At 37.4% G+C, this 12,887-nt stretch overlaps 1 protein-coding gene across 8 annotated transcripts in view; it reads right to left on the minus strand.

The window, feature by feature from the left end:
- COL14A1 (collagen type XIV alpha 1 chain) overlaps positions 1 to 12,887 on the minus strand; it is a 196,505-nt gene that overhangs the window by 171,386 nt on the left and 12,232 nt on the right. For 6 of the 8 annotated variants that reach the window (XM_088023091.1, XM_088023094.1, XM_088023095.1 and 3 more), the window contains exons 3-4: positions 6,173 to 6,316; positions 1,810 to 1,899 (exon numbers count right to left, since the gene is read on the minus strand). In XM_088023091.1, the coding sequence (XP_087879217.1) occupies positions 1,810 to 1,899; positions 6,173 to 6,316 (234 nt within the window). The remainder of the gene's footprint in view (positions 1 to 1,809; positions 1,900 to 6,172; positions 6,317 to 12,887) is intronic. The other 2 variants (XM_088023097.1, XM_088023098.1) reach the window with 1 other exon arrangement.

Consider the following 12,887-nt stretch of genomic DNA (forward strand, 5'->3'; position numbering starts at 1 on the left):
CAGGGGGGAATGCATTTTTAAAAAACTGACCAATTCTAAATAAATCAGGCATACAGGAGGGAAAACACAGGGAAAAATGTACAGTAATAGAAAGCACACAACAAGGAGCAAACCCAAACTTTTCAGTAACTTCAACAAATCTAAGTAGACTAAAGTCACCAATCAAAAAACAGAGATTGTAAGAAATAATATTATAAATCTAACTAAATGCTCTTCACAAGATTACTCACCTTAAACCTGAGGACACAAACAGGGTGAAAGTTAAAGGATAGAGAATCAATGTATTATGTGACTACTAAAGAAAATTAAGCCGGTACTGCTATATTAATATTAAACAAAACTGTCTTCAAGTCAAATATTCAGTTACTAAAAATAAAGAGAACCATTACAAAAGAAAAAGTCCCTGAGAAAATACAACTTTTATTTTACATGTACCTAGCCCATTATTTAAAGGAAAATTACCAGGGTTACAAAGAGAAACGGACAAATCATACATTAGAGAAAGAGATTAAAATTTTTCTCATTGCCCACATTTAAACAATAAAATAAGTCTCCACAAATTTTTAAAAAATATTCCAATCACAATGCAATTTGCTAAACACCAAAAACAAATAAATATCTTTTTTAAAACTCTCCATAAGTTTAGAAATTAAATAATACAATCCTGGGGCACCTGGGTGGCTCAGTCACTTGAGTGTCCAACTCTTGATTGTGGCTCAGGTCATGATCTCAGGGTTGTGGGTTTGAGCCCCGTGACAGGTTCCACACTCAGGGCAGAGTCTGCTTGATATTCTCTCTCCCTCTCCCTCTACCCCTCCCCTTGCTCATATACTCTCTAAATAAATAAATAAATAAATAAATAAATAAATAAATAAATAAATAAAATCTAGAAAAAAGGAAATTAAATAATACATTTCTAAGTAACTTGTGGATCAAAATAGAAAGCCTACTGGAAATTAGAAAATAGTATGTGCTACATAATGCTAATAATAAATCTCAAAATCTACATGATACAGCTAAAGCAGTACTTGGATATTTTAGTCTTAAAAATGGATATAACAAAAAGGAGAATCATTGAAAATTAATGAGAGAAGGATCCAATTCAGGAAATGTGAAATTATAACTATGGCAAATGCTGTGAAAGAAAATCAGTTGTTCTATGAGAGCCTGTAAAGGAGGACAGTAGTCAGGAAAGTGTTTCAAAGAAAGCCTTGCAGGTAAAAGAGGAGGTATTTACGCAGAGTGGGTGATGGGGGGAGTGTCTCATGCAGACAATGCAGCAGAGAGAGACCAGATCTTTAAAGGATCTGAAAGAGCCGGCGGGGCTAGAAAGCAGTGAGCTGTTTGATAAGGAAGGAGAGGAAGGGACAGGTAAATTCCAAGGGTAGGCAGGGCTTGAAGGTTCCAAGAGCAGTGGGAAGCTATTGAACGGGTTCTAAGGTGTGTGTGGGGAGAGTGTAAGGTCAGATTTGTTTTGAAAAGATTCTTCAAGCTTCTCAGTAGAAAACAAATTGAGATTTTGCTAAATAATCCTGTATACCAGAAAAGAAATGGCAGCTTTGCTGAGTACTGGCAATAGACATGGAAAGAAATGAACAGACTCTGTCCAGTATTTCAATAGAAAATAAATCCAAGAGAACTTGGCAAGGTACTGAAGATGGAGAGGAAGGGAGACAAAAGTAGTGGCGGCGGGTATGAGGAGGGAAGGAATGTCGTGATGGGGCCAATGGCCAGGTATGTGTGTACTGCTTGTGTTATTAAAACAACTCAACCCCCAAATGAGCAAATAAAAAAAAAAAAAAATCTGACCTTCTTCAGGTGGAGATGGCTTATTCCCATTTCCTTTATCCACAGCCTTGACTCTGGGTTTTGGTTCCTTTCTTTTTTCCAAATCTTTAACTGGAAGAAAAGGAGAAACATAGCAACATGTCGTGTTAAAGTCTAAAAGAAAATATTCAATGATTTTTACTAAAACCCTTGCAACTATCGAGAGTATTAGGTAGAAATTAGCTCCATGGTAGAATTCCATTCCCAAAGACTGGAAATGCTATTTTATTTCACCTCCTCGTGGGAAGGTGTGGAAAACACTTAAGGAATTCTTTTGGTCGAGTACTCACTATGGGCAGATGTATCAAATAAATTCAACCTGCTATAAAATCAGCATGATTACCCCCTTTTCCTACATGAGGGAAGGAAAGACCAGGAGGCTAAGTAATTAAAACATATTTCATAAAACCAGAAAGTATTGGCCTAGGATTCAAGCCATATCTTCTGGTCTCTGAACAAGGCCTATGAGTTGGCCCCTGTTCTAGAAAGATCTTGGCCACAAATATCTTCATTTGGAGTTGGTCTGTCTGCAACAGAAGGTGAAGAATCCAAAATAATTTCCTTCCAAACTTAAAAAAAAAAAAGCTTCCCTACTAATAAGTAGTAGTATTTCTTTGTCAGTTTCAGTATGAACTATTCAGGGGCCCAGAATTAATATACCCATACCAATCTACTCCTTCATGCCTTCACTCTCCACTGCTTATACTCCATAGCAGTTTCCTGCTATTGCTTGGCACCTTAACTTGTCTGCGTCAGCTCAGACCACCGCCAATGGCAATGGTTTCTGCACAAATAAAACACCCATGAAAAGGCAGAAGGGATCCTCTGGTGAGCTATCGCATTTAATTGTTGCATTCACTTAATGGAAATCAGCAGATTTATTGCAGGGTGGGCTATGTAGGGGAAGGAATGATTTCCTCTGAACCTTCCTTCCTGCCTTCTCTAGGGTGTTATTCCATTAACCCTGTCTCTATCATCCCCCCCCTCCTCTTCTTTCTACTGATTTCCATCCCTCTGCTGAAGGGGTTTGAGACTTGCCAGTTGCCAAGGTCATGTTGCTCTAGTTCTGTTATTTGTTTCCTTAGAAACCATCCTTGGCTTTCTGGTACCTAGAGGTTAAATTCCAAGATTAAAATAATAATTAATAATAATAATAATAAAATGCCTTGATCCTGCTGTTCCCACTGACCCTCTAACTTTCTAAATCCATTTTTTTCAGACCTCACTCTCTGACTTCTTTACAAGCCTTAACCACTTTGGAACACCCCCTTCTTTAAATTCTTTTCTTTGTCAGTTTTACCAAGGCATTATCCTGGATTTTCTTGTATTCCTCTGACCCGTCCTTTATATTCTCATTTTTTGGATCCTTTTTCTGCTTCCATTCCTGAAACATGATCATATACTAAATTTGCCCTGTATCTCTGCACACCCCGCCTATAATTTTATTGCCCCACAATTTTAATGCTCACCCTTCTGTGGATAATTTCCAAATATATATCTTCAACCCCACCCACCCATAGGTCATGGCCTCAAGTTGCTTACATCCTGTAAAAGAAATCTGCAATTTTAATATGAGAACAAATGTGCTGAGTGTTCATAGAAGCAGAAATAGATCTGGCAAAGAATAATTCCAGAGGTGGAGACTTAGGGAAACCTCACAGGGAAGGTGACATTTGAGCCAGACTTGAAAGATGAGCAAGATTTTGCAGGCAGAGATTAGCAAAATGTCATTCCAGAGAGGAAAATGGAGGCCAAAAAGAAAATTTGCCAAAATAGGGCCATAAACCATTCTGATATTATATACATATATAATATATAACAGTCACTTTCAATTGTGCCCCTACGTTACATATAACATGCAACACATATGTCAATGTCACACCAAGCTGCTGTCTTCCTCATGCAGGAGGCAAACTAAACTGGAAAACAGACTGTCATAAGCAAAGTGGCATTAATCATGACAACAGCAACCATGTCCTACTATGTGCTGAAGTGCATTAACCCACAGTAATAGGCATATATCATTACCCCCACTTGCAGATGAGAAAACTTGAGGCCATGCTTGATTTGCTTGGCCAAATACACACACCAGATCAGACATGCCTTTCTATCTTCAAAATCCAAAAGCATTGTTTCTCATGCTTCCCTGTGTATCAGAAGATGGACTTATGAGGACTTCAAATCTCTACACTAACTGCAAACTTAGGTGCACAGCATTTGTCTGGATCATCATTTTCCTGGACCCAACCATGGAAGTTTTCCAGGGAGGGGAAACCAGACTTTAGCTCCATCTCACAAGGAGCAAAATGAAAAAGAAAACCATCCAAAGTTCTTTTAATATCACTGTTGCAAACTTTTACTTGGAAAGAACAAATCCGTGACAATAATAATGATGTAGCTAAAAAATATATCTGCTTACATATAAGTTATCCAACTTACCAGTTAGACTGTCTCAATAAGATAATTTCAGCAGAGCTAAGCAAGCTGAAAACAATTGCATTTCCTTTGAAGTGTTTTCAGTAACTAGCTATTGGCAAAGATTTTTCATGTTACCTGTTTGTTAGGATGCTCAGTCAATGGACTATCTGGAATAATCAATTGCAATGACTTCAGTCTAAAGTAAAATGTCTCCAGGTCCTTTCACTGCTTCTCATAAACTTTAAGAAGAGTTATTTCGCTTACTCATGTTGAAATGTCAGAGGCCAGAAACGCAAGTATAGTGCCAATAAAGGAAGACAGAAGCTGATTTATATTGGAAGTAACATAAAAAACCTTTTCCAGAGCTTCCAGATAATGTGAATCTCAAAAGAATGTCATGTTTAAAACATCTGCATGAACTACTAACAGGTGGATTTACCAAATGTCTTTGTTCAGAAATTTTAAGAGGTAGCAGGTTAACCAAGTCGGGGGCTTTTTAATTAAAAAAAAAAAATCACAAAATATATGCCATAAAACATTACTTAGAAGAGGAAGAAAAAAAAAAGGAGAGAGGGGCAGAAAATCCAGCTGGAACAACACACAGTTCTAGATTCATGGATAAATCCCACAGCCTCCCAGATTTGTGGATTAATCTAATGGCAGGATTTGAAAAGCTATTGTTATTTGAAACGATGTCCAGAATTTGCCTCAAAATTAGGGCAGAGTGGGGGGTGAGGATAGTATATGAAATAAGATTAGCCATGAATAGCTCATTGTTGAAATGACTGATGGATACTTAGGGGTTTATTATACTATCCTGCTGATTTTTTAAAATATGTTTAAAATTATCCCTTAAAAATTGGAATTTTTAAAGAGTCTGTATTAACAATGAAGTAAACAGAAAGTTAACCAGGACAGGCCTCTTCTGTTTGCTTTCACAATACATAAAAAAAAAAAAAAAAAACCTTTGCCGTCCATATATGAATGACCACTCCCAGGAAGAGGTAGTTGCTGGGGTCTCTGCTTACGAGAATATAAGGTCCATGGGGGCAGTGGCTTGTTATGTTCCCAGTGCCTAAAATAAGGCCTGACACTTAGCAGCCATGCAATATATATTTGTTAAATGGAAAAAAAAGAATAAATGAATGAATATCTATCTCCTGAAAGACAGAAGAAGCACAGCCTGTAAGAACAACTTTTAAACTTAATATAGGAAAGGCATTCTAATGACATAGATTGGGCTGCCTCAAAGCTTTCTCCATTGCTTAGAATATCTTGGCATGCCCTGCCTTTCCCTGTCTGCCCAACTTGCTATTTGAGAAGTGGCTCAAATATGAAGCCATCCCCCATCCATTCTTATCCCAGCCCATTATTGGGACAGAGAGAGCATCTCCCTTCATAGAGGCCGGAACATATCTCTCTCCCTAACACTTACCATGTTCACAGAGCTCTTGGTCATGGGACCTGGCACATAATAGGCCGATGATAAAAGTCAACTGATTCATTATTAAAAAGAGTTAAATTCCGTGTTGTATAGATTGTTTACGTAGAGGCTAGACTGGCATTTGCTAGGGATACTATAAAGCAGGTGTAGGCATCACCCACTGAATGACTCGTAAGTATTCATCGAGCACCTATTAGGTACCGGGCAGATGAGACGTCTGGGTAAGTTTCCGAGGACAGTGTGAAGGAGAGCATTTGAGACGTAAAACTTAGAGGATTTAAACAGGCATGCAGTGCAACAGGTTAAGGGAGGAGCAGAAGTGTATTAGTGATAGAAGGAACTCATGGATGATTTCACTAAATATCTCTCAAGATGTCTTCACCAAACAATCCAATTTTAACCTGTTACAATATTTACCACAGATTCAAACTCAGAGCTGGAACAGAGTCCCATGGTAGCACTTTAAGAACTGTAAATACGTACTTCTGAATTGACCTTGGGCTGGCTTGCTTTCTTTGTCTTTGTTGTATGCAATAATTTGAACTGTGTAGTTCTGGTCTGGCATAAGACCTTGAATAATTGCTTTAGTTGCAGTGTTCTGGAGATTCAACTGATTGGTTTTGCCACCTATAATAAAACAAAAAGATAAATCAGTACTAAGAAACAGGTTAACTGGATACATTAAGAAAATTTATTAATCAGCAATCAAGATTTTAAAAGGTGAAAACACTTAAATATATACCTAATGGTGCATAGGCACGTAGCACTTAAATTTAACATTGTTCTTTATCATTCTTGGTTGTACTCTTTGCATTAGATAACTTGTCTAATTTAGACAAAACACATTTACAAAAATCTTTCATCATAAGGCATTATTGCTTTTATACACTAGGGAAAGACATAGTACAGGATTAGAAGACAGTAAGCCCTCAACATCAGATACAGTCTTCAAGGAAAGAATTCCACTTAAAAGTGAAGGGAAAGATAAAGGCAGACTGAGTGCCATTATCTATGCTGGAATTTTTGCTATGGTCTCTCTAAACTGAGTCAAAGCATCCCTAAAGCATTAGCAATGTAATTATATTAAGTCTGAGCGTAACTGGCTCAGGATGTTGACAGAACCAGTCACTGCCCGGCTACTTAAATGTTAGCTTGCATCGTGAAAAGATTTCAAACCTCCATTATCTCTCCATCAAATTAGACTGACATCTAAGGCTTTTGTGGAAATACTGTTGGTTAAATATTCAACTTTTAGGCGAAATTCCAAATATGCCTTTCTTTTCTAATTTCTGGCAGTAGGTACTAAGTCTGAGAAAGGAGAAATTGAAAGCTTCCGCCCTGCTAGCCCTAACAGCAAAAAGGATCTGAAATTTGCTGAATGAATTAAACATAACACAGATTACAATATATTGTAATCATAGTCTCATAAAATTAATGATGTTATGTCTGGAATTTGATGCTGCTATCATCCATGCTGCCTGCTACTAGAAGGCAGAACTGAGCCTTTTTCTTGCCAAATGCATTTATGTCCAAGATATTAAACCCAGTTTCACAAACGTCTATTATTTAAAGCTCATCTACTACAAAGTGCACCACATAAATCTTTCTTGATGTGTGTTTCACTAAGAAAAAAAAAGTTTCTCAGAATACTCTGTATTAGAATCCCTGAGAGGCATAGGTGTATTATTTTACTAAAGGCTTTGAGAATTCTGCAATGAAACTCTTTAAAATAGGACTTCTTGGGTGCCTGGGTGGCTCAGATGCTTAAGCGTCTGTCTTCGGCTCAGGTCATGATCCTGGAGTCCTGGGATCGAGTCCCGCATCGGGCTCCCTGCTCCTTGGGAGCCTGCTTCTCCCTCTGCCTCTCTCTCTCTGTCTGTCTCTCATGAATAAATAAAATCTTTAAAAAAAATAGGACTTCTTAAATTTCTTTGACCATTAAACCATTTAAATGGTTGTATAACAGTTATGAGCATCTTGCAGGTTACCATGGAATGCGCTTTGGGAAAGACTGGTATAAACTGTATTTGGAACACGTCTTGCAGTGCTAAAATGTCTACATTTTGTGTCTGGATGCATTTATTACTTTTTTGTTCACTCTATTTTATGTTTGATCAAGTAGATAACAGAGTGTCAACACCGTCTTATTGGCTTGGGTCACTGTAGTAAGGACACTGAGTCACTGGAAAAAATATAACCAGTATTCATGAAGAAATAATTTGCTTTCACCCTCAATTTTTATTTTGTCTCTGGAGGTGTTTAAGTAAGAGCTGGAGGTTTGCTTTGTGGGTGTGCTGTGGCAGAGAGGATTGAAGAATCTGGCTGAGATTTGGGTCAGAGGCTACACAAGTCACTTCTAAGACTCCCTGATTCTTTAATGCCACCTACATGGTATACTGAATAGTTTAGTATTATCAGTAATTAATCAGGGAAAGTTAAAACACCAATTACCTGGAGGAAAAAGAATAAACTTTCAAGATCAGATATGGGGAATTCTCAGAGGTACCACAAATCGGAAACTCGTATTTTGACCTTTAAAGTCATAATGATGTTCAAGAATCTCTTTTTTTTTCTTCCAAGCTTTTATTTAAATTCAAGTTAGTCAACATACAGTGTAGTATTGATTACAGGAGTAGAATTTAATGATTCATTGCTTACATATAACACCCAGTGTTCATCACAACAAGTGCCCTCCTTAATGCCCATCACCCATTTAGCCCATCCCCCCACCCACCTCCCCTCCAGCAACCCTCAGTTCGTTCTCTACAGTTAAGAGTCTCTTATGGGTTGCTTCCTTCTCTGGTTTTATCTCATTTTTTCTTCCCTTCCTCTATGTTCATCTGTTTTGTTTTTTAAATTCCATATATGAGTAAAATCATATGGTATTTATCTTTCTCTGACTGACTTATTTTGCTTAGCATAATACACTCTAGTTCCATCCACGTTGCTGCAAATGCCAAGATTTCATTCCTTTTGATGGCTGACTAATATTCCATATTATATATGTATACGTATATATGTATATACGTATGTGTATATATATGTATATATTTTTGTATATATGCCACATCTTTTTCCATTCATCAGTTGATGGACATTTGAGCTCTCTTTCCATAATTTCGCTATTGTTGATAGTGCTGATATAAAACACTGGGGTGCATGTGCCCTTTTGAATCAGTATTTTTTTATCCTCTGGATAAATACCTCATAGTGCAATTGATGGGTCATAGGGTATTTCTATTTTTAACCTTTTGAGGAAGTTCCATACTATGTTCCACAGTGGCTGTACCAGTTTGCATTCCCACCAACAGTGTAAGTGTGTTCCCTTTTCTCTGCATCTTCGCCAACATATGTTATTTCCTGAGTTCTTAATGTTAGCCATTCTGACAGGTGTGAGGTAGTATCTCATTGTGGTTTTGATTTGTATTTCCCTGATGCAGAGTAATGTTGAGCATTTTTTCGTGTATCTCCTGGCCATTTGTATGTCTTCTTTGGAGAAATGTCTGTTCATGTCTTCTGCCCATTTCTTAACTAGATTATTTTTTGCCTGTTGAGTTTGATATGTTCTTTATAGATTTTGGATATTAGCCCTTTATCTGATATGTAATTTGCAAATATCTTCTCCCATTCCTTAGGTTGCCTTTTAGTTTTTTGATTGTTTCATTCACTGTGCAGAAGATTTTTATCTTGATGAAGTCCCAATAGTTCATTTTTGCTTTTGTTTCCCTTGCCTCTGCAGGTGTGCCTAGCAAGAAGTTGCTGCGGCCAAGGTCAAAGAGGTTGCTGCCTGTGTTCTCCTCTAGGATTTTGATTGTTTCCTGTTTCACATTTAGGTCTTTCATCCATTTTGGATTTATTTTTCTGTATGGCGTAAGAAAATGGTCTAGTTTCATTCTTCTGCATGTCGCTGTCCAGTTTTCCCAACATCATTTGTTGAAGAGATTGTCTTTTTACCATTGGATGTTCTTTCCTGCTTTGTCGAAGATTAGTTGACCATAGAGTTGTGGGTCCACTGTGTTCTCTATTCTGTTCCATTGAACTATGTGTCTGTTTTTGTGCCAGTACCATAGTGTCGTGATCATTACATCTTTGTAATACAGCTTCAAGTCTGGAATTATGATGCCCCCAGCTTCAGTTTTCTTTTTCAACATTCCTCTGACTATTCGGGGTCTTGTCTGTTTCCACACAAATTTTAGAACTGTTTGTTCTAGCTCTGTGAAAAATGATGGTGGTATTTTGATAGGGATTGCCCGGAATGCATAGATTGCTTTGGGTAGTACAGACAATTTAATAATATTTGTTCTTACAATCCATAAGCAAGGGATGATTTTCCATTTCTTTGTGTCTTCTTCTTCAATTTCTTTCATAAGTGTTCTATAGTTTTCAGTACAGATCTTTTACCTCTTTGGTTAGGTTTATTCTTAGGTATCTTATGCTTTCTGATGCAGTTGTAAATGGGATCAATTCCTTGATTTCTCTTTCTGCTGCCTCATTATTGGTGTATAGAAATGCAACAGATTTCTGTACATTGATTTTATATCCTGCGACTTTGCTGAATATGTATCAGTTCTAGGAATTTTTTGGTGGAGACTTACGGGTTTTCTACACAGAGTTATTATGTTGTCTGTGAAGAGTGAAAGTTTGACTTCTTCTTTGCCAATTTGGATGCCTTTTATTTCTTTTGGTTTTCTGATTGCTGAGGCCAGGACTTCCAGTACTATGCTGAACACCAGTGATGAGAGTGGACATCCCTGCCATGTTCCTGACTTCACAGGAAAAGTTCTCAGTTTTTCCCCATTGAGGATGATATTTGCTGTGGGTCTTTCAAGTATGGCCTTCATGATATTGAGATATGTTCCTTCTATCCTACTTTCTTGAGGGTTTTATCAAGAAAGGATGCTGTATATTATCAAATGCTTTTTCTGCATCTGAGAGGATCATATGGTTCTTGTCCTTTTTTTAATGTGGTGTATGGACATTGATTGATTTGCAGATATTGAACCACTCTTGCAGTCCAGGAATAAATCCCACTTGATCGTGGTGAATAATCATTTTAATGTACTGTTGGATTTGATTGGCTAGTATCTTGTTGAGAATTTTTGCATACATGTTCATCAGGGATATTGTTCTGTAATTCTCTTTTTTAGTGAGGCCTCTGCCTGGTTTTGGAATCAAAGTAATGCTGGCTTCATAGAATGAGTTTGGAAATTTTCCTTCCATTTCTATTTTTTGGAACAGTTTCAGACGAATAGGTATTACTTCTTTGTTAAATGGTAGAATTCCCCTGGGAATCCATCTGGCCCTGGACTCATTTGTTGGGAGATTTTTTTTTTTAAAGATCTTTATTTTATTTATTTATTTGACAGAGAGAGAGACAGCAAGAGAGGGAACACAAGCAGGGGGAGTGGGAGAGGGAGAAGCAGGCTTCCCGCCGAGCAGGGAGCCCAATGCGGGGCTCGATCCCAGGACCCTGAGATCATGACCCGAGCTGAAAGCAGTCGCTTAACCGACTGAGCCACCCAGGCGCCCCTGTTGGGAGATTTTTGATTACTGTTTCAATTTCTTTGCTGATTATGGGTCTGTTGAAATTTTCTATTTCTTCCTTTTCAGTTTTGGTCATTTATATGTTTCTAGGAATGTATCTATTTCTTCCAGATTGCCCAATTTGTTGCCATATAATTGCTCATAATATTCTCTTATAATTGTATTTCTGTTGTATTGATTATGATCTCTCCTCTTTCATTCATGATTTTATTTATTTGGGACTTTTCTCTTTTCTTTTTGATAAGTCTGGCTAGGAGTTTATCAGTATTGTTAATTCTTTCAAAGATCCAGCTCCTCATTGTGTTGATCTGTTCTACTGGGTTTTTAAATTTGTGTATCATTTATTTTTGCTCTAATCTTTATTATTTCTCTTCTTCTGCTGGTTTTAGGCTTTATTTGGTGTTCTTTTTACAGCTCCTTTAGGTATAAGGTTAGGTTGTGTATTTGAGACTTTTCTTGCTTCTTGAGGAAGGCCTGAATTGCTATATACTGCCCTCTTACATGACTGCCTTTGCTGCATCTCAACGGTTTTGGACTGTCGTGTTTTCATTTTCATTTGCTACCATGTATTTTTTTTTTATTTCTTCTTTAATTTCCTGGTTAACCCATTCATTCTGTAGTAGGATGTTCTTTAACCTCCATTTGTGATCTTTTCAAATTTTTTCTTATGGTTGACTTCAAGTTTAATTGCACTGTGGCCTGAAAATATGCATGGTATGATCTCCATCTTTTTGTACTGGTTGAGGCCCAATTTGTGACCCAGTATGTGATCTATTCTGGAGAATGTTCCATGTGCACTTGAAAAGAATGTGTATTCTGCTGCTTTAGGATGAAATGCTCTGAATGTATCTGTTAAGTCCATTTGCTCCAGTCTGTCATTCAAAGCCATTGTTTCCTTGTTGATTTTCTGCTTAGGTGATCTGTCCATTGCTGTGAGTGGGGTATTAAAGTTCCCTACTATTATTGCATTATTACCAATGAGTTTAAGTTTGTTATTATTGATTTATATATTTGGCTACTACCAAGTTGGGAGCATAAATATTTGCAATTGTTAGATCTTCTTGTTGGATAGACCCCTTTATTATGATACAGTGCCATTCTTCATCTCTTACTACAGTCTTTGGTTTAAAATCTAGTTTGCCTGATATAAGGATGGCTACTCAGCTTCTTTTTGATGTCCATTGGCATGATAAATGGTTCTCTACCCCTTCACTTTCAATCTGGAGGTGTCTTTGGGTCTATGAGTCTCTTATAAGCAGCATATCAATGGGTTTGGGTTTTTTTATCCATTCTCATACACTATGTCTTTTGATTGGGGCAGTTAGTCCATTTACATTCAGAGTAATTATTGATAGATATGAATTTAGTGCCATTGTATTACCTGTGAAGTTGCCATTCCTGTAGACTGTCTCTGTTCCTTCCTAGTCTTTGTTGCTTTTGGTTTCTCTTTCCCGCTCAAAGCGTCCCCTTTAATATTTCTTGCAGAGCTGGTTTGGTGTTCACGAACTCCTTTAGTTTTTGCTTGTCTTGGAAACTCTTTATCTCTCTTTCTATTCTGAATGACAGCCTTGCTGGATATACTATTCTTGACTGCATTTTTTCCCATTCAGCACACTGAATATATCATGTCACTCTGAGTATATCAGTGTCACTC

Source organism: Eumetopias jubatus, unplaced genomic scaffold, assembly GCF_037043125.1.
Source record: "Eumetopias jubatus isolate StellerSeaLion01/CBP00866 unplaced genomic scaffold, mEumJub1_p1.0 scaffold_4, whole genome shotgun sequence".
NCBI lineage: Eukaryota > Metazoa > Chordata > Mammalia > Carnivora > Otariidae > Eumetopias > Eumetopias jubatus.